Source organism: Astyanax mexicanus, chromosome 23 (assembly GCF_023375975.1).
Source record: "Astyanax mexicanus isolate ESR-SI-001 chromosome 23, AstMex3_surface, whole genome shotgun sequence".
NCBI classification, from domain to species: Eukaryota; Metazoa; Chordata; class Actinopteri; order Characiformes; family Acestrorhamphidae; genus Astyanax; species Astyanax mexicanus.
In genome coordinates, this window is record NC_064430.1 from 21404412 (window position 1) to 21427298 (window position 22887).

Consider the following 22887-nt stretch of genomic DNA (forward strand, 5'->3'; position numbering starts at 1 on the left):
GGTCTCAAGTCTCAGTACACACAAAAACAGGGGAGGCCAGGGCTCAGAGAGGTCCAGAGGACTAAGGTGCTGCCGCTATAATTTACGGATTGCCGGTGTGGATCCCCGGGTCATGCTGCTTGCCATCTGCAGCCAGATTCAGAGAATGCACAATTGCCCATGCTCTCTCTGGTGTGTAGATGGCGCTCTCTCTTACTCTTCACACGTCATTCCCAAGGTGATATCAGTCAGCCGCCACCAGGCGTCTGTTATTTAAAGTATCGGTGCTGGGTTGCTGTCCTTAGAGTGCACTCTCTACCTAGTAATGCTATATTACCTGCAGTTCGAAAAGTAGACAAAATCTGACTTCACCTGTCTTAATGAGGTGGTTGGGTAATAGGCCTTCTAAATTGGGGAGAAAATTGGATAAAATTAGAAAAGATGATATCACGCATCTGTATGATGTGTCCTTCTGAGCCAAGGGGTGTCCTCTGGTGAAAGTCTCCAGTAAGACCTTTGGCACAAATACAGAGTGAGTCAAACTTCGCAAGACTCCTTACTGACTGGGTATTCAGACATGTCCTTTTCACTTTCCTTTTGTGTCCCTTTCGTTGGTGAAATAAAAGGGTGTCCTGCGACTTTTTCACTTACCCTGTAGTTATGCACATGATGCAGCCGGTTGTGTATGCAGACACATGGACACAACTTCTGGGTCTCACCGCTATCAACGGCACACTGCTGCTGCAGCTCAGCCAATCATCTCGTTTTCCTGCCCTGCCTCTAAACCCATACATCACCCAGTGCCCCTCCCAAACTACTCCTCCCATATTTTAGCATTTTTTGAATTTGAGCTGAGGAAGGAGACAGCAAAAAGCAGGGAGTTTAGTGTCTTTTAGTGTGTTTTTTGATGGAGATGCAGAAAAAGTTACATGCAGGTATGGCTGCACAGTAGAACAGAGCACCACCACTCCAGAGTCTGATCAATCTGATTTGCAAATCTCAAATTTCCTCTACTGTATAAAGTTTTTGCATGACATGTTTGATTTAATTTGCCTGACAGTGAACATCCTGGCAGATGACTATTGACAAATTGTTTGGTAAACACATAGAATACCATAGCAACCACCACAATATAAAGTATATTAGTGTCATTTCAGACCACTACTTTAAAAATGATTATACAATAGCATGATGAAGCAGTTCCACCCTTTTAAACAGTAACAATTTTTAATTATTAAGCATATTCATACAGAAATAACATGTACATAAATAAAACAAGAAAAATGCCATACCGACTCATTCACATTCACACAGGGCTCAAAATATATAATGGCCTACAACAAGGTCAGGTAAGATTATTGAGGTCATGTTTATACACTCATCATCAAAAACATAGTTGCAAAAATATATGGATACTAATGTTATTAAGAAGGAAGATAAAGGATTACAAATAAATTATTACACTTATCAATCTGATTTGTGCAACACTCATAACACACTACTTGTAGTTCAACTCACACCATTATGCCTCCACAAAAAACATCACAGCTTGGGACACTGGTTTATGCATTTGCCTGTAACATTTTTGCTGTTTATGTTCACGGTCTTACCAAAAGAGTGCGCTATTGAGTTGAATTCAGCCCTTTCTTTTAGAACACTTCCAGCAGTGCTGGATGGTTTAGATGCACAAAGACAGTACAGATAATACAGATAAAGCTTTTAAAAGGGAATAATTCAATATTCAGTTTTATTCCTTTATTGTTTGTGTTCCTTTATTGTTTTGATCGCACTGAAACAATATATTGTGCAACCAAAGTTTATGAATTAGGCAATGGAATCTTTAAGTTCTTAAAGTTCCAACAAACATCACTGACACTGAATTTTTTGATAGAGATGTAGAAAGGTTGCATTATTGTTGATATTGCTGCACAGTAGAACAGTGCAAAACCACCCTATATCTGATCAATCAATCCGATTTCCAAATCTCAAATTGAATTTTAGAGACTATTTACACTATATGTATGATTCTTGCCTTGGGTGAGCAATGTAGCCAAAAATAATATTGTGATATTATTTTAGACTATTAGCAATATTTTGACAATATGTCAAAACACTAAAAATATATATATATTTTTTATTAGTTTCAACGATATACTACTGTAAAAAAAAAAGAAACATTATTTTTTTTCTGCTCAGAGAAACTGTATGAATACAGCCTCTGATCTCGCTCCAGGTGTCTGCTCTGTAAAATGTATCTCACTATAAAGTGCACTTGAACGTGGCTCGGATCGCAGACTGTCGGAGGTGTTTTGATTAATGTGGAGGAGGCTTTAGCCTCAAAGTCTTTCAGCTATTCACGCCTCGGTCCAAAAATGCATTTAGCAGACAGTACAAGTCTCAGCCACTTCTAACCGTCAGTAGCGATTCATCAAACATAAAGAATAAAATAACATCTACAAGCAGTGGAGGCTTATACCTCAGTGGCTAGCATTGTGCTAATGGTTATATGTGTATATATATCATATAATATACAATATACAATGTCTCTTTAGCATGAGGTCATGGATTTTTTTCCCTCAGTGATTGCAAGATATCCAGGTCCTGAGGCAGCAAAGCAGCTCCAAACTGTGATACTCTTTTGCATCTTGTTCACCTCTTCCAGGATTGCCTGTTGCACGCTTGGAATGATCTTATGAGGACACCCAGTCCTGAATTCTTTCCATTTGTAGACAGTTTGTCTTGTCATGGATTGATACACATCCAGGTCTTCAACAATGCTCCCGTAGCCTTTCCAGATTTATGCATCCCTCCTTTAACATGTTAGACTGTGTTTTTCTATAATTGTGACATATTGTAGATCAGACCACAGTTTAGTAGTAGTCATTGCAGAATTCCAGGCACTTACAACGAATTGATTGATGTTTTTTTTCTTGCATTTATATGTAATAATGTGTTGAGGCCAATAAAAGGAAGAGGAACAGGAAATACCATAAAATAATGCACTGACAGGTCAAATATCATGGGTGTCCCATTACTTTTGCCAAGTCCTGTGATAAAGATAAAAAAAAAGGCTATACTGACTTGTCCCAATGTCCTATCCAAACTCTGATAATATATGCCACCTTGCCATGAGTATGCTGGCTAGTGTATAAATGAAAGATTTGTCTCTGTCTTCAGATCCCACAGTTATAACTGGAAATGAAGTCAACTTTTATTATTGTATTTTATACTGTCAGAGTTTCCCGAAAAAAAAAAAAAAAAAAAAAAAAAATATATATATATATATATATATATATATATATATATATATATATATATATATATATATAATCCTGATATATTGCCTTACTGTATTTTACAAAGTAAACTTTGTTATAGATGCTGTAAACATAACAGTGTGTTTTATACTGTGAGAGTTTCCCGGAAAGTTTGATTTATACAATGCTGATATATTTATTGCCTTACTGTATTAAATGTGGATGCGATTTTTTCCAGAGTCGCTTGTCTGTTTCTCAAAAAACACAACAGTGAAACTTGGTGGTGGCAGTAAACTTTTTACTCAGATGTTATAAACTTGCAGGATACCACTGCCTGTTGCTCAAGACACAGCAGTGAAACATGGTGGTGGCAGTGTCATGTTGTAAGAGTTTTAACAAGTAAATTTTTGTAAAAATTTGTTTAATACAATCGTTATGTATTGCATGTGGATGTTATTCTTGCCACAGCCGCTTGTCTGACGGCACAGACAGATCTCGCCAGTTCTTGCCAGATGCAACAGTGGGTGGTAATCCCTTCTACTGTGATCATCACCACCATTTCCACTAAGAGTAAAGGTGTCCAATCCATCCAGCACCCACTATCAGACCTTGCTCACCACTTCAAAGCTGCCCCTTATATGGTAACACTTCATGCGTACTTCATATTCTATTGCTTTTGACATGTCTGTATATATTGTAAATATTAGATTATTTATTAAGTCATAAAATAATATTTGGGGCCTCTAAGAACTTTATTTGTGACTTCAAAATATGATCTTCTGGAGACACCTTATTTAAAAAAAACAAGCCCCGCATATTTTTGGGGGCTCTGTATAAATTTAGACAGTTTAGCCTTCAGAAGTGTAGCTCTAGAAATAGAATTCTAGCATATACTGCATGTTGAATGAGACACAGGAGAGCCAAATAGAACAAAGCTTCTTCACATATATTAATTGTGAGGGTGAAGAAATAATGGAAAATTAGACCTAAAAATCAATTTACCTTGTAAATCAGGGGTGTCCAAACTTTTTTTGTTGGGGGCCAGAAGGAGAAATATATTTGAAATCACGGGCCACACACTCTGTAATAAAACAACTACTTTAAATAATACTTTTTTCCTGATTATTTCATTTACACACCATTTTACTCGAATAACTGTCTTTATCTTTGACAGTGTTGTGTAAACTAAAATCTCTTAATATTAAACTCCTTAATTACGGCAACTTTTAGACTCTTTGGCCAGTTTTCTGCTCTAGAAATGCGCACCCTCTCCGCTTTTAGACTCTTTGCCCCATTTTTTCTGTCCTAGAAATGCGCACTCTCTCCGCTTTTAGACTCTTTGCCCGTTTTTTTCTGCGCTAGAAATGCGCACCCTCTCCGCTTTTAGACTCTTTTGCCCCGTTTTTCTGCGCTAGAAATGCGCACCCTCTCCGCTTTTAGACTCTTTGCCCCATTTTTTCTGCCCTAGAAATGCGCACTCTCTCCGCTTTTAGACTCTTTGCCCGTTTTTTTCTGCCCTAGAAATGCACACTCTCTCCGCTTTTAGACTCTTTTGCCCCGTTTTTCTGCGCTAGAAATGCGCACCCTCTCCGCTTTTAGACTCTTTTGCCTGTTTCTGACACCTAGCGTTCAAACTTTGAATCTCACATTATAAAAACCTGCTTAACAGCGGGCCAACTTTCATTCTATTTCTAAAATACCTTGCAGGCCGCTCCAAAAAAGGAAACGGGCTGCAAATGGCCCGCGGGCCGTAGTTTGGACACCCCTGTTGTAAATCAATAAACTTTGCAAATATCATAAATGAACTTGCATAAATCGTAAGCCTCATAAATGAAACATACACATAAATACATCAAAGTACCGATTTGCCCTGTCGATGAAAAGCTATTTGCATGTTTGGCGAAACTGCTGATAAGTGATGCAGTACTAACACCTCACAACCCCTCGCTGCTGCCAGGAACTCAATAAAGTACATAAGGTGTGAAATGGCACCTGCTCAGGCTTTCATCAGAGCGGCGGATAAAAATGTGTTTCATGCGTCGTATACCACGATGCATTAGACGCCGGCGAGTGTGTGAGTGTGTGTGTGTGTGTGTTTTCTGAGGAGGAAGTCCGCTTTGGGAAAGATGGTTCTGTTTGTTCTGGCCATGCTTGGCCATTAAAGAGACACTATTGTGTTTGTTGAGCTTTTAACAGGCTTTTAGTTGCAGTTCTTCCGCTGTTAGGCCACCAATAACTTTTCTACATGATCTCCCACTCCGAGAGCCATTGAGCTGAGGGGAGGAAAAAAAGAAGAGTCACCTGCTGCTCGCTTTGACGTTAAAAAGAACTGGAATTAGCTAGCTGTTGCCAAGTGCTTGATGACTAATGTGGTTTGTTGTCCATTACATTTATATGAATGGTAAAAAAAAATAGGCATGGATCCTCTGTTTGTTAAAAAACAAACTTTAGGGGAAAAATAATTTCCTTTCAGTAGGACACTGCTTCCAACCACAAGGCCAAACAACACTGGAGAGGCTGAAAAAGAGACAGGTGACTGTGCTAAAAGCCCTATCGGAACAAGATTAGTTTCTCAGGGGGTCCTGGGGTCATTGTCTCTTTTATGGGGAGTCCCCTGTGATTTTAATCTTGTCTGGAACAACCATGTATGTATTTTTCTCAGACGTCCTCTGAAAATATTTACAGGCTGAATTACCTACAATGTTTTGCTGAACTCCGTGGTCCTCCACACTGCAAAAAAATCAATTGGCAAAAACTAGACAAAATATATGCAAATTAAGACAAATATGTATATTAAGCAAAAAATATCTGCCAATGGGGTAAGCAAAATTTTCTTAGTAAGTTTTCTTACAAAAAACAATGGCAAAGTCTCAAAATGAGTGAGGTAAGAGCTAAATCAAGCAAAAAAGTCCGGATGCAAGAGTTTTCTCACTGAATTTAGTCTGAGTCTGTTTGCTTGGTATCGTGAGGGTGCAAAAAATGCACCTTGCGTGGCTTGCATACTGTAGAAACTGCAGGCTGAAAACACTTGATTGTCTTTATATAAATTTTTATTACATTGTGGGTATTGATGACTTTAACTTTCGGATATTTAGATGGTTGTTATATACAGCAGTGGAAAAAAATATTATAAATTAATTAGTTATCCACTATGGATTATACAAGGTTTTGAATCTAAAGTGTGCATGTAGAGTTTAAAGGGTGAAAAATGACTTATAAAGTGGACTCACATAGTGACACGTTTTGACCTTCAAATTCTTTACACTTTAATTAATTTCCTGCTCACATTCTTCAGCCACCAGTGACCTGCACTCATTCAGGATATCCTGCAGTGGAGAGTGCTCAGCACCCCACCCAGCCCCATCCGGCTGTCTCCACCACTACCCATATGCCTGACTGGACAAAGACAGACGCAAACCAGACGAGTGACACAAGCCCACTCACGTTAAAGCACTTCTTTTATTGCTGCTGTGATTCATAATGGCTTGAGTGTCATTTTTACAGGCCATAGGAGAGCAAAGTACTGAGCATCTGAGGAGCATTGGTCACAGGACACAAAGCACCACACTCTACTCTGGCCTCATTGAGAACATCACTTAATTAGAATAGTAATTATTTCATTCCATCCTTGGATGTCTGGATCAGTTTTGTGGCCATTCAAAGATTGAGTACCATAGCATTTGAAAAGGTTATGGTGTTTTGCTATCAGGGATGCCAGGTCTGGCAAATATCAGCCCAAAAGAACAACAAAAACTGGCCATTTGATCGTGAAATCTCCTGAAAATTTCAGGATGTGGGTACTCAGTACTTATAGCTTTGGAGCTACCGTGATGAAAGACTGTTGCACCTTCTCAGTGTATATCACAATACCTACATTTAGAGTGTTATTAATATATATTCACCCTAAAGAGAGACTGTAGCTCCACCTCCTCAGTGTATATCACAATACCTACATTTAGAGTGTTATTAATATATAATTACCCTAAAGAGAGACTGTAACTCCACCTCCTCAGTGTATATCACAATACCTACATTTAGAGTGTTATTAATATATAATTACCCTAAAGAGAGACTGTAACTCCACCTCCTCAGTGTATATCACAATACCTACATTTGGAGTGTTATTAATATATTGTGGCGTGGAAGAGGAAGGAAGACCCGTGAGACTCATACTGAATGCTCAATAGCTCCTTTATTAAACAGGCTTGCTACTCACCTACAGTTTTTAACAAGACTAGGAGAGCTAAAACCATCCCCACAGAGCTCAAACAGCCCATAGGCCACCAACCCAGCTGTGTGTCTCCCAGATGGCAGATCCAGAGTGGTGCCCACCCTCTCTGCATAACCCCTCCCAAGGGAGATGCCCCACCCCTGTCATCCTCGCACACAGGAGAACAGAAACATGCCTACAGGCAGCCACACACACAACCCAGAGCCGCCACAATATATTCACCCTAAAGCGAGACTGTAGCTCCACCTCCTCAGTGTATATCACAATACCTACATTTGGAGTGTTATTAATATATTTTCCCCTAAAGAGAGACTGTAGCTTCTCCTCACTGTATATCACAATACCTACATTTAGAGTGTTATTAATATATATTCACCCTGAAGAAAGACTGTAGCTTCTCCTCACTGTAAATCACAATACCTACATTTGGAGTGTTATTAATATATATTCACCCTAAAGCGAGACGGTACCTTCTCCTCACTGTATATCACAATACCTACATTTTTTAAATATATTTTCACATTATTGAGAGACTGAAGCTCCTTCTTCTCAGTATATATCACAATACCTACATTCAGAATGTTATTATTATGTATTCACCCTAATGAGAGATTGTAGCTCCTCCTCCTCAATCTATATCACACTACCTACATTTAGAGTGTTATTAATATTAATTCACTCTAATTAGAGACTGTAGCTCCACCTCCTCAGTGTATATTATCACAATCTTGACATTTAGACTATTTATATGCAAGTGCACCTCAAAAAAATTTAGTATCATACAAAAGTTACTTTATTTCAGTAATTTAGTTCAAAATGCATATATGAAATAGATGTATTGCACACAAAGTGATCTATTTTAAGCCTTTATTTATTTATTTATTTTATTGTTAATGATTATGGCTTACAACCAATGAAAACCCAAAGTCAGTATTTCAGAAAATGTGAATATTATATAAGATCAGTTGGTACTTTTGGCAGTGTGGGCAGTGTGCCAAGTCGGTGTGCCAAATAAAATGTAAAATTTACTGATGATCAGTGATGGTTTGGGGAGCCATGTCATCTGCTGGTGTTGGTCCACTGGGATTTGGCACACTCCCCACACTGCCAAAAGTACTAATAGGTCCTATATAATATTCAAATTTTCTGAGACACTGACCAATGGCTTTCATTGAATGTAATCCATAATCATTAATAATAAAAGAAATAAACGCTTAAAATAGATCACTCTTTGTGTAATACATCTATATAAAATGAGTTTCACATTTTGAACTGAATTACTGAAGTAATTTTTCAATGATATTCACATTTTTTGGAGATGCACCTGTATATTCACTCTAATGAGAGATAATGTAGCTAATAGACAGCACTGAGTGTTTAGAGCTGGACTGGGGTGGAAAATACAACATCCAGGCCAAATTGAAAACAATAGGAGCTGTCTGCCAAACCAGAGACATTGTCCAATAATAATTGATTACAGGATATTTTCTTTATAATAAACTAAACAGAAGGTCATGCTCTCTTTGTTCGAGAGTGCTTCCAAGACTATTTCCAAGATTACTAAGCAAAACGGACAGAAGAGTGCAGATCAGTTCATGCCTTAGAGTGCTGGTTGCTTTTTATATGAGCTGATTTTATGCAGCAGTTTATATCCATTCGCTTACCAAATTTGAGACCCGCTTGTTCTGTTCATAGCATTACAGCTTTGCCTATTCAGCCTACGGCAGATTAGCTTAACGAGTTCAACTTACCACAGTTTAGCCCCACCCATTTCACCTGTTTATTATTCTATTTATAGCATTTTAGCTTTGCCTATTAAGCCCACAGCAGTTTCGGTTAACCCATTCAATTTACAGTAGTTTAGCCCCACCCAGTCAGCATATAGAGACAGAGCACATTTAGCAATTCCCAGGTCATGGTGAAAAACAAGTCAGCTTTGTTCCTACTTGTTTATAACTCATTTATCACAATTGTTTTTAAACTGAACATATCAACATGCCAAAAACCTGTTTCTAGTTGGATGCATAGGAAATAAGATTAAAACTCCTAACTTAATGTTTTTAATGATTCCAAAACATAAAAGTGGCTTAAAGCTATTAACAGGCAACAGGTTTGTGGACTACTAGTGTCCAGATGTTGGATAGGCTAATTCTTTCCTTGTGTTGTTAAAAATAGTATTAAGTTCCCAGATCCATTAGTTAGCTAGTTAATTGAGCTATTTGTTCTAACTAGTTAGCTATGGTAGTTTGTTCTTTGTTTGCTAGCTTGTTAGCTAACTAGAATTCTCGGCCTACAGTAGTTTAGTCCCATCCATTCAGTCTACAGCAGTTTAGTCCCATCCATTCAGTCTACAGCAGTTTAGTCCCATCCATTCAGTCTACAGCAGTTTAGTCCCATCCATTCAGTCTACAGCAGTTTAGTTCCACCATTTTCAGCCTACAGCAGTATAGTTCCACCATATTTAGCGTACCACAGTTGAGTCCTCCATATTCAGTCTACACCAGTTTAGTCCTCCCTAATCAGCCTACAGAAGTTTAGTACCACCATATTCAGGCTACAGCAGTTTAGTCCTCAGTATTCAGCCTACAGAGGTTTAGTCCTCCCTATTCAGCCTACAACAGTTTAGTCCTCCCTATTCAGTCTACAGCAGTTTAGTACCACCATATTCAGCCTACAGAAGTTTATCCCCACCCATTCAGGCTAAAGAAGTTAAGCTCTGCCCATTGTAGATTTACAGCAGTTATTTATTTAATTATTTAAATGATTAAATGACTTTTTAAATGCATTTAATGCATTCATTACTTTGACCCAAAGACAACCCTGAAAGACAACTCATATACAAGACTAATTTTCAACCCTTGCTTTGCTCTGAGGCGTCTGATATGACTTCAGAGAGCAAACCTCATGTGCCGTGTTTGCAATATCCTCAGCTTCATATCTGTCCCAGGAAAGCATTCCTGCCGGCTTTCTCATACTCAGTGTGAGAGAAAGGGGGCTACACACTGCCCTCAGGCTGGTCAGGAGGAAATACAGAGGGATCACACATGCAGGAAGAGACAAGCATCTACAGAATGAAGAGAGGGGTTCCATAATGTACACAGACTGGCACGACCAGCGGGTAAACAAAGCCTGGAATGAGCAGCAAGCAAAGCCCAGGGCAGCAGAACCTCATAGCTGAAAACTTAACACTGATTACTGCCATTGACTGTCTGTCTCAGGCCTTTAAGATAGTTGTAGACACATTCATGGTGCAGAGATACGGTACATGCTGGAAAACATTTTATAGACTAGTTTTATATAAAACACGTGGTGGTGGTAGGACTGGTGGTGGGTCTGGATAGTAAATAATATAGCCATGTTTGTTTTTTTAATAATAGCGACCGACACCTGTTTCCATTTACCACCTCTGTAAAGAAATCCATTAATTCATTCATCGTCCTATCATCTTCTTCCTGGTCAGAGACATAGTGGGTCTAAAGCTTTCCAAAAATCATTAAGTTTTTTTTTCCTATTGTTCCTAAACATCAACAATTAATTTAAACAGACGGAATCAGTCCTTTTTCTGTGAGTCTAAAATTAGCACACAGATATATAAAGAATCTGACCTCATTCTGTGACCAGCCCTACTGTGGAAATTGTGTATGTTTGATTAGATCTTTCCAATAAGGAAGAAATTTTCTTACAGTGGGGTGGCATGGTGTTGCTGTTAATAATGCATGAGGCCTGGGGTTTTGGGTTAGCTAGCTTGTTGCTAAGGTTAGCTAGCTCGTCACTAGCTTTAGTTCTCTCCTCAGTAACATTAGTATTTGAGCTAGCTCGTCACTAAGGTAAGCTAGCTTGTCGTTAAGGTTAGCTAGGTCGTCGCTAGCTTCAGTTCACTTCCCGATAAAATTAGTGTGTTAGCTAGTTTGATGCTAAGATTAGATAGCTCATCACTAGCTTTAGTTCTTTCCTCAGTAACATTAGTATTTGAGCTAGTTCGTCACTAAGGTTAGCTAGCTTGTCATTAAGGTTAGCTAGCTCGTCACTAGCTTTAGTTCTCTCCCCGGTAGCATTAGTTTTGAGCTAGCTCAAATAGTAGCTCTAGTTGCTTCAGTTTCTGAATCAGTTTCTCTGATTTTGCTATTTATAGGTAAATGTTTGAGTAAAATTAACATTGTTGTTTAATCTATAAACTACGGACGACATTTTCCCAAATTCCAAATAAAAATAATTTCATGTAGAGCATTTATTTGCAGAAAATGAGAAATTGTCAAATTAACAAAGAATATGTAGTGCTTTTAAACCTCAAATAATGCAAAAAAAAAAAAAAGTTCATATTCATAAAGTTTTAAAAGTTGAGAAATCAATATTTGGTGGAATAACCCTGGTTTTTAATCACAGTTTTCATGCATCTTGGCATGTTCTCCTCCACTTACACCAATCTCCTTCTGTCTTACACATTGCTTTTGGATACCTTTATGCCTTTACTCCTGGTGCAAAAATTCAAGTAGTTTAGCTTGGTTTGATGGCTTTTGGTCATCCATCTTGATTATATTCCAGAGGTTTTTAATTTGGTAAAATCAAAGAAACTCTTCATGTTCAAGTGGTTCCTTTTTTTTTTTTGAGGAAATGGTTTTACAGTTTTTACCACCATGGGGCATCTCACCACCACAAACATCAACATACCATTACACACAGTGTACTATTCCTCTTTCTCATAGAAATAACATTGAGGAACTTCTCCCAAGTCAGAACAAACAACACCATTACTCTTAATAAATTACATTAATGAACAGTTTACAATAAAGATCAGCCATCTCTAAAAAGAAGCTATGATGCTTCATGGGAACAACAACAGTCACTTATAGAAGACATACCTTATGGAAAACAATATATGGACTTTTATACACATTAAAATATATTTCACATATACAATGACATAAATACACTGACATACTATAAAGTATTTCAGCATAAATTGCGGATATAGCAGAATATATTAAGAAATAAATATGCAGGTGGAAAATTAGCTATATATCTTATTTTTGAATCTAAGATACAAAAATATTTTTTACTATATTCAACAAAAATGGCTAATTTAATATAAGCCAAGTGTGTATTATAAAAACGTTGGTATTGAACTTCCTTTATTATTTGACTTAATTAAAAACTCATTTAACAGTTACAAACAAGAAAAAAAAGATACAGATAGAGAGACAGATATTTAAGTAAACAGACAGATAGACAAGTATTTTGTAAACAGGCAGACAGATAGGTAAACAGAAAGAGTACTAGACATACAGGTAGTCAAACAGACAGACAAAAAGGTAAATGCACACAAATTCAAATAGACAAATATATAAATATATATGTGAACAAATACATTAAAAACAACAGACAAGCAAATAAACATATATTCATACAACCAGACAGACAAACAGATAGACAGATGCAGAGACAGACAGACAGGTAAGAATATGTTTTATATTTTAGTTTCTTCTAAGTAGCCCTTCTTGCGTAGATGACAGCTTTGCACATGCTAAAGGGGTTTCTAGAGGTTCTGAACAATAGTAGGATTGTGGCGGTCACTTTTTTGTTTACTAGGTAAACAAAGTTTCTTTGATTTTACCAAATTGAAATCCTCTGGAATGTAATCAGTGAATTGAATGTATGCACCAGGAGTGGCATAAAATGATCCAAAAGCAGTGTGTAAGATTGGTGGAAGAGAACATGACAAGATGCATGAAAACTGTGATTAAAAGCCAGGGTTATTCCACCAAATATTGATTTCTGAACTCTTAAAACTTTATGAATATGAACTGTTTTCTTTGCATTATTTAAGGTCACAAAGCTCTGCATCTTTTTTGTTATTTCTTCATTTTTATAGAATAAAACATCAGTGTTAATTTTACTTAAACATATACCTATAAATAGCAAAATCAGAGAAACTGATTCAGAAACTGAAGTGCCCCCTTATTTTTTTCCAAAGCTACATATCCCATAATAATATCCCTTAAAAGTCTTTAATAGTAATTTAGAAAATAAATTAGCGAGAAGGGTAAAAACCATTGAGTGATACTGTTGGTAAACAGACAGATAGGCACCCTGCAGGGACCTAACAGTATTAGACGTCATCCTGACGTAAAATGTTTGCCATCTGATATCATGACCAACATTTAACCTGAAATTATCGTCTGTTGACGTTGGCCAGCTGGACAGAGAGACAGATACATAAATAAACAGACAGACTTATTGATAATAAACTAATACACAAAAAGACACTGATTGTATTTTTTAATGGAAGAGCTGAGTTTATATTGAAGTTATTTACTGTATTTACTGTAACTGTGTGTGGCAGAGAGCACGAGCGCTACACTCTTTAATATCTAAACAGGCTCCTGCGCTACCTGAGCGACACGTGACCCGCTCGAGCTTTCGTTCCATTCAGAAAGTGCAGCAGCGGAGCGCTGCGGAGTGAAGCTCGTGAGGATGGAAAAAGTGGAATTTCCCGCCAGACTGCAGCAGCAGGTCAGCTACCTCTCCTTAACCCTGTTCAGCACATATTACTGCTTCACCTCACACACACACACACACACACACACACACAGGCAGGCTCGCGCAGACTGTGAGTGTGGAGTAAACAGCACCGCTCCAGCGTGTGCAGCAGCAGCAGGCGCACAAAAGTTTGCAGCAAACTCCCTCCCTCAGCGCGCGACGCGACACGCAGCGTGCTTTCACATGAACTTTAATCTTTAGCCGATATTTTATTGTCCCCCCTTTTTTACAGCTGAGCGCGAGCTAATATTTAACGCTGGGGGTGAGCGCGCGCTGCGAGCCCTCCGCTTTCCCTTTCTTAAAACTACTTCAGCAGAAACGCGCGAGGAGGAACCCAGCTCGGCCGACCTGCTCTCTTTCGCTCGCGCGCTCCACGCCGAGTTACTTTCCCTCTCTGTCTGAATCAGCTCAGGAGCCAGACATGGTCAGTATTACTCCAGAGACTTTACGCACGAATGTTACGCATGCATTGTTACAGTTGCCAACTGGGTTGCAGCGGCTGCACGAGCTCAGGTTATGCCTAGCTAAAACTGTGAGAACCTGCTGTGGGGCATGTGCCTGTTAAAAAAATACTGGTAACTGGTTTCAGGTGGTTCAAGCTGTTCTTAGATGGTCAAAGTGGTTAAAAAGCTGTTCATCCAGACGAAAACCAGCTCAGTGTACATTGCATTTGATTTGGGGTAGTGCTGGCCAATCAGCTTGGTCTTAATGGTCATGCTGCTCATGGTGGTCAATCATTTTGGTGGTCGACCAGCACGACCAAACTGACCAAAACTAGCATGACCAAGTTGGTTGAGCAGCATGTCCAAAATGATTAACCACCATGAGCAGCATTACTAGCAAGACCAAGTTGATTGGCCAGCATGACCCAAATCAAATGCTTGTTATGCTGGTCATACAACCTTTTAATACTGGTTATGGCAGTCAGTCAGCTTGGTCATTCTGGTCTTAGCTGGTTGGCCAGCAAAACCATGCCAGTCAGCCACAAAAACTAGCATGAGAAAGCATTTGATTATGGTCATGATGGCCAATCAACCTGGTCATGCTGGTCAACCAGCTTGGTCATGGTAGTCCTGGGTGTTTACCAGCTTGGTCTTGCCTGCTTGCATGATTAAGCTGGATACCGGCATATCCAAAATGATTGACCACCATGAACAGCATGACCAGAATGTCCAAGCTAATTGTCCAGCATGACCATTCTGGACATGATGGTTAGCCTGCATTTATGATGTCTGCATTTCCACAGTGTCCATTTGTATTGATGCTTTCTAACCCTTTTCAGAACGCATGGAAGATTGTCCTTGCTGTGCTCGGGGTGGCCGTGGTGGTGATTCTGATAGCTGTCCCGACAGCCCTGTTTCTGAATGGTAGGTGCCAGACCTGAACCCCACAGTAAATCACACTGCTGAGACACTTACTGTTACGTAAGGACCAGCCCACTACTGGTCTGACTGAAGGTCAGATAAATGCAAGACCTCACGGCATATTTTATTTCTTTATTAAATGAAGTTGAATGAGTTTGATCAAGTTGTGGTGAATCTAATTGGCTCCAGGATGGTCCTGGGTGGGTCATCATGTACATGTACAGATGTACCGGTTCTGACCTTACTGTTTCCCTTGTGACGGCCTAAGAATGATTGGCTTGATGTGACTGACCATTAACATGCTCTGAACTTTCACTCAGGTCAAAGGTCGTTTCCGGTTGCGTAATGAGTCGTAATAAATTTACTATAACTCTGGCAGGTGTGGACAGATAAGCAGATAGGCAGAAGGTTGTCACCAATATTGATTTTTAATATTTGATGTGGTCAGACCTAAAAAACTTTAACAGCCTTGTGAGTTTTATTTTGAATTTCTTTCAGTGTTTTTCCCAAATAAATCATTAGCTCTATTCTGATTTATTTGTTTATCAGGAGTGGGTCTGTAATAAAAGTTCTTATATATCTCCTCAGTCATAAAACTCTCGCAAGTACCTGAATGGTTATATGATGATTGCATTATCACATTCACAACAGTTGCTTCTAACAAGTAAAAGAGGTGCTATTTGGCCCTTGATTAAGGCTATTTTTAACCCTCTCTGTTCCAGTGGGTGCCACATTATGGCTGTCTCTGAATTTCTAAGCTCGGATATACAAAGCACAACATTTCATTTTACTGTTTAGGGGGTTTTATCACCTTCCTTGTTTGGTTCAAACATTAAAAAAATTCAGTTTGGACCGAACCAAAAAAGAAAGTGTGAAAGGTGCCACAAAGATGGTCAGACAAAAAGAGGTGATCTCAGTCTGGATCACCTGAACTACAGTATGATTTTTGTTAGTGTAAAGACTATTTTGTGGACAAGTCAAGTCAAGTCAAGAGGCTTTTATTGTCATTACATCTGAGCACAGATATAGTGTAACGAAAGTACGTTTCTCTGGAACCATGGTGCAACATGGAAAAACAATGCAATAGACAAACATAAAGTGCAGACACAAGATGCTCCTTGGCATGCATGTGTGGTTTGCTTGATCTTATCTCACAGATAAGCCTCCTGATAATGTTGGTATGACTAAGAAATTTCAGACAAAACATCTTTACTGGACCTCATTTACCAATAACTTCCTAAGAATTTTCTTTCATTTGTTCTTGAGAAAATCCAAAGCAGTCTATGTCAGATTCATGATGTTTTTAAAATGCGTAACTGTTCATAGTGATGGATGAAATTATCCTTCAAACTGAACATTGATCATGAAAACTCTGGTGAATGCCAAACATTTTTATAAAATTTGTCTACAATTTTTTGAACTACAAATGTCTTCTTAAGAAAAATAGTTGATAAAACCCCCAACACATCATAAATGGCCTGTTATGTTAGTTGTCGTAATGTTGGTTCCAATTAATATAATTTTTTATTACATGTTTAATGATATCAATGTTTTGCTACATGTTTTTTTCTATTTTGTAGCCACAGCTTTGTGATGCTTCAGAATGTTATCAAATATTGTTAAATCGCAAAACTTTGTAGAGGGCTTTTAATTTGAAACAACAAAAGAAAAATAAGTAAGACAGGGATTAGAGAGGATAGAAAAGGTTGATTAAACTAGCTAAGGGTAAGTTAGATTAGGGTAGTTAGGGTACATTTTACAGTTCAAATGTACGTTACATTGCAATGTAACGTAAAGCCCACCACATACCAGATATGTCGTTTATAATGGACGAACATACACCGGAAAAGAACTGCATGTCAGCTGCATGCAGGCACATCATTACTCTGAGCACTTTTCCCTGCCTCAGCGTGCCCAAATGCACCAAGCAGCATTTTGACAGTACCACATTAAATTAGGTTGTATGGAGACACAGAAAACAGGAGTTCATAACATGAGTGAAATCCATAAAGAGAAAGGCAGCCAGCTTTTTTTGGTAAACAAACGAATGTTAAGGCAAAGTTACTTCAGCTGACTTTATTATGCTAGTCCTATACAGCTCATACATTTCAGCTGAAAAACACGTCAAGCACGATGAGTGATGCTGAATGCTTTATTTCATTTAATTTTATGTGAGTAGAGTGTAAACATGAACTTCGAAAATGCTTTAATCGGATTCCACTACTGGCATTCTAATAAGGGAGACTGGGGAAGAGGCAGGAGTTTTCGCTTACCGGAGCTTCTAAAACAAATACTAGATACACACATGAGAACTGATAATGCAATCTGGGCAATTAATGTGTCAGTTTAAAAATATTATGTTTGTGCTTCCAGAGAAGAAAGAAGAGTCCATGAGAACGTTTACTCTTAATGACTACTTCAACAGCACCATCAGGGCCAGATCCTTTAACCTGCGATGGGTCTCCGGTAAGTCAACCCCAGCATTCTCAAACCTTAAACAATTACTGAATGCATATGAGGTCTGTACAGTTTTTATACATGTCTAGAAAGTTTTGTAGGAGCTTCTTGTTGTGCATAAGCATCCTTAAAGCAATCTAAGGTTTGGTTTTACATTGGTTAGTAAATAATATGTCTTAAAGGAACCCAGATTTCCCAGATTCAGTTGATCAGCCAAGACATCTTTGGCTGATCTTTATTCTCCTGGGTTGAAGGAGGAAGGAAGGTGCGGGATTACTCTCCGGAAACTAAGAAGGTGATGGAAGGACACTGCCCAAATTGTGCCTAGTTTGGATGGTGAAGATCTAAATAGCTGAGGATATTGTTTGGCACTGGAAGAAACACTCTGAGAAACTCTAGGAAGGAAGTCCTTCTTTGTCCAAGAAGTTGGGCTTGAGGCTAAAGCGGAATCTGAATTAACATCTGAGGTCACTGAGGAGCAAGGCACTGGGAATGGATGAGATTTACCCAGAGATGTTCAAGACTAGTTCTGGACAGTATAGCGGTTTATTCTGTATACCGCAGGGTGAACTTGAACATATATGCATTTCTGTTATACCTCTAATGGCTTCAGGAATAACATATAATAAATTGATATTAAACTTGTATCTAATTTGTGCAATTTATTTATAGTGTTTATGGAACTATTTATTAAAATATTTAATTTTGGAGCTGTTTTAAATTTGTTAGCGTATCTATTTTTGAGGACTATTGTTTACATTGTAATAAAGTCTGATTTCTTCATATATTGTGTAATTTTGTGGGACAAAGTAAACCCAATACTAATCAAAGCCTTAATTTAAAACCTTAGTGTATTGTATTATATGTACTCCTAACAGTACATTAACTCAAAAATCTATATTAAAGCCCAGTTATACAAAAAAAAAGTAATAAAAAAAAATACAGTGATATACCGTGAAACAGGCAGGCTGTCTGGGTTAACACGTCTTTGCAGAACTGCGAATGTGATTGCAGTGCTGATTAGTGGCTGGTTGCTATGATGTTGCTAAGTGGTTGCCAGCTGGTTGCTAAGGTGTTGCTATGGTATATGTGTTGGTTGCCATGTTGTTTCTAAGTGACAGCTAGGTGGTTGCAGAGGTGTTGCTAGGTGGTTACTAAAGGTGTTGCTATGCTGTCTGTGGTGGTTGCTGTGGTGTTGCTAGGTGGTTGCACAATGTGCACATGTCACAGCTAGTGGATGGTAGTGTGCTCTGGATGTGTGTCTTTTTCTACATTTCAATTGATTAGAGGCATGACAGTATCAAGAATCATGACCATCAACTGGAAGGAGAGCGGGGGGAAGGCCCAGGAACCACTGGATGAATAAACCCCTCAGCCGGTTTGAGTGTGCTTGCGTATCCCCAGCAGGAGCCTCTTAGAACTTGCTGGGGACAGAGGTGCCTCTTTGGAGGGAAACAGAAGCTGCTTTCTTTAAGTTACCTGCTGGTTGATATATATGTGGGTCTCCATATGCATTTTCTCATGTGAACATTACTGATACTACTGCTTGCTTGTAAATGATACTTCAGACTCGGTGTACTTCGGTCATGAACAAATTAACCACGGCTGCAGCTGGTAAAACTTTATTACTAGGTATTATCATGCGAGACATCCAAGGCCATTTAAGAGCTATATTCGATTGAGAGGGTTACAGTCATTTAGTAGGCTGTTTACACCTTGCATAAGCATTTTTTCTCTTTATTTTTTATTAATTTAAGGCCCAGTCCATAACTGGAAATGGTGCAAAATCCAGTGAACAAAAATTTGCTGTAAAATTCCAGGGCCTTTAAGGACAACAAGTGAACTAAAAACCTTAACATAAACACATATAGATAGAAGAAGGGGGGAAGGGGTTCATTTTTACATTTAGACTTTTATAATAATAATAAAACAAACACAGATATTTCTGTATCTATTAAAAGCAGAAGTCTAATCTTTAGAGACATTACAAGTGAAGCCAGAGAGACTCTTCAAAAGATTCTTGGAAACTGGAGAAAACTGGTACATGAAGAGGTCTTGCTGACCCACAGCTTAACATTGGACTACGTCTAAATTTCAGAAATAAAAAATTAGAGGTCTGATAGGTGAAGTGCAGTGATTAAGTCATTGCTAAGATGAGAAAATAGAAATGCAGCTTTTCTGGGCCATACAGCACTACTACTGAACAACTAAAAAGCAGGGGGTTCTAAAACTTTTGACCAGTTATGTACACTATGTGGAGAAAAGCATTGGGACATCATCTCGTTCATTGTTTCTTCTAAAAAATTGAAGGTCAGCAGTGAGCCAGCAATGGGTGCCACTTACAGTAGCCGAATGCATTCTTTAGAAGAAGTGTCCACAAACATTTGGACACACTGTGATGTGCCAAAGGTCATGAGATAGCAGTATGCAAATAGATAAAATCTTAGCTCAGGGGACGGCTTAGGAACACGCATATCAGTGTAAGTGTTATCTTATTAATGAGGTTAAACACTGGCCAGCAAGTTCATAGTAAAACAACAAGAATTTTTGCAAGAGTTTGAGCTAAGTCTGATAGTGGGTGCCAGTGTTGTGTGTACAACTGGAAATATCCCACACAAGGCATTACTGTCCACGGTGGACAGCACAGTAGTGATAATGATCGTGACCAGCGGCATCTGGCTAGAATTGTCCATGCAAACAAAAAAAAGTAACTCACAAAAGTCATGAAAAGGACACAATACTAGCTCCTGTGTGCTCCTGGTGTGCCAAGCCATCCATACCACCCAGCTGGACATGGCCTCCACAGGATCTCTGTAGGTGTCCTGTGGTATCTGGCACCAAGACTTTAGCAGCTGATCTGCAGCTGCATGATTTATCCACCCCAGCATAATATAGTATCCACATTAAGCAGGTTCCCCCGAGCTCTGGAGCTCTGGGAGCGTCCTCTGTAAGCATTACAGTTATATATAATTGCACAGTAGAGTGAACGTAGCCTTCACGACTTAATAACCAAGTGTTTATATTACACAGCAGTGCCACGGGTCAGGGAGGATGACCCAAACCGTGTGATCCTCATGACACTCTGCACTCTGTTTTTTTATTATTTTTTTATCTCACAGATAATGAGTACCTGCATAAGCTGCCAAACGGATCGGTCATACTGGTTGATCTTTCTGCAGCGAATGAAAAGGAGTTTCTGAAACGCCAGTCATTTGTAAGATATCTCAAATGAAGCTGTGTGTGTGTGTGTGTGTGTGTGTGTGTGTGTGGCCTTATCTTTACTAATACACTTCTCGCTACCACAGGATCAAGTGGAGGCCTTTGATTACATGGTATCAGCTGACCGCAAGTTTGTTTGTTTTCTGAGCAATTACACAAAGGTAAGATATTGACCGCATTAATCATCAATAAGTACTTTATCTGGTTCAGATATTTACACATTTAAGTTGTTTATCTGTTATCCAACAGATCTGGAGACACTCCTACACTGCCTCCTACTCCATCTTTGACGTCGAAAGAGGGTTAGTGGTCTCCAGTCCTTAAGAATGGTTTACATCCCCAATTCCAAAGAAGTTAAGACACGGTCATGTTTAGCACTGTGTTACATCACCTTTCCTATTAAAAACATTTAATAGTAGTTTGGGAACTGAGGACACGTAATTGATGAAGCTTTATAGTTGGAATTATTTCTCATTTGTGCTTGATGTACAACTTTAGTTACTCAACAGTCCGGAGTCTCAGTTCTCGTATTTTGTGCTTCATAATGCTACACACATTTTCAATGGAAGACAGGTCTGAACTGAAGTCAGGTGAGTCTAGAACCCCCATTCTTTTACTATAAAGCCATGCTGTTGTAATACAAGCAGAATATGGTTTGGCATTGTCTTCCGCGTCAGTCCATCTCAGGAGAGCTCGGGCTCAGTGAAGCCGTCTGTGTTTCTGGGTGTTGATATATGGCTTTCACTTTGCATCGCAGAGTTTTAACTTGCTGTATTCACTGACAATGGTTTTCTGAATGGTTCCTGAGCCCATGTGGTAATTAATATCTGTTACAGAGTGATTTGAATTTTTAAGGCAGTGCGTGAAGCATTCAATGTTGTTTTTTTGCCTTGCCACTTACTAGCAGAGATTTCTTCAGATTCTCTGAATCTTTTGATGATATTATGCACGGTAGATGAGAAAATCCTTAATCTCCTTGCAATTGCATGTTGGAAAGCATTGTTCTTAATCTGTTTGGTTATTAGATTATTACAGAGACTGTAAAAAAAGATGGACGGCGTGTCGCCATTCCTATTCATTAAATGAAAATGAAGCCAAAATCTCTCGCTATGTTGGCGATCCTGATACCCGAGTCTGCGCAGTAGAGACCAGAGGAGGGAGAAAGACTGTGGAGAGACAGCTTACTCATTTAAATAACCCCGCCCCTGAGGGCTGTCTCGAGGTCACAGACTGCAGTGCGGAGCTGACGGTCTGTTATTGGTCCCGCCCATAACTAGTCCTTTTACAATAACCACACCTATTTTAATAGAGCTGAATAACGTTTTAACAAAACAAATTCTGTGGGGATATAAAAATGTAACAATATAAGCAGAGGTTACACTAGCTGTTGCATTTAAATAATGGAGGTAGAATTACAGAATTTTGGAAAAAACGTAAATGAAAGTTGTCTGTTTTACCATTAAAACCTATGGGGATGGGTGGGGTTACACAGCTTTCTTCAACCGAACAGCAGGGGGCGCCCGACTTTTGAAAGACGATGCTCTGTCCAGCTAAACACAGTCAATGGATTATTATATCACCCCATCCTTGCTACTGAACAACTGAGCCTTTCGGGGATGCTCCCTTTATACATATTTGCATATTCACTTATTAAATATTTATTTATCTGTTTGAACAAAAATATCTTGTTCTTTTAGTGTATTCAATTAAATATAGGTTAAAAAGGATTTGCAAATCATCATATTTAGTTCAGTTTTACACATCGGCATAACTTCATTGTTAATTGGATTGTGATAAAAAAACTCAAGTATATACTATTTGTCCACATGTTTTAGTGAGAATG

The 22887-nt window shown here is 38.7% G+C and overlaps 1 protein-coding gene across 1 annotated transcript in view; it reads left to right on the forward strand.

Moving 5' to 3' along the window:
• The first annotated feature begins 14253 nt into the window (after positions 1-14253).
• The window catches only part of dpp4 (dipeptidyl-peptidase 4), a 32098-nt gene continuing 23464 nt past the window's right edge, over positions 14254-22887 (forward strand). Inside the window, exons 1-6 of the mRNA XM_049471122.1 lie at positions 14254-14428; positions 15287-15371; positions 17742-17834; positions 20945-21039; positions 21131-21205; positions 21294-21346. Of these exons, the coding sequence (XP_049327079.1) occupies positions 14426-14428; positions 15287-15371; positions 17742-17834; positions 20945-21039; positions 21131-21205; positions 21294-21346 (404 nt within the window). The 5' untranslated portion in view covers positions 14254-14425. The remainder of the gene's footprint in view (positions 14429-15286; positions 15372-17741; positions 17835-20944; positions 21040-21130; positions 21206-21293; positions 21347-22887) is intronic.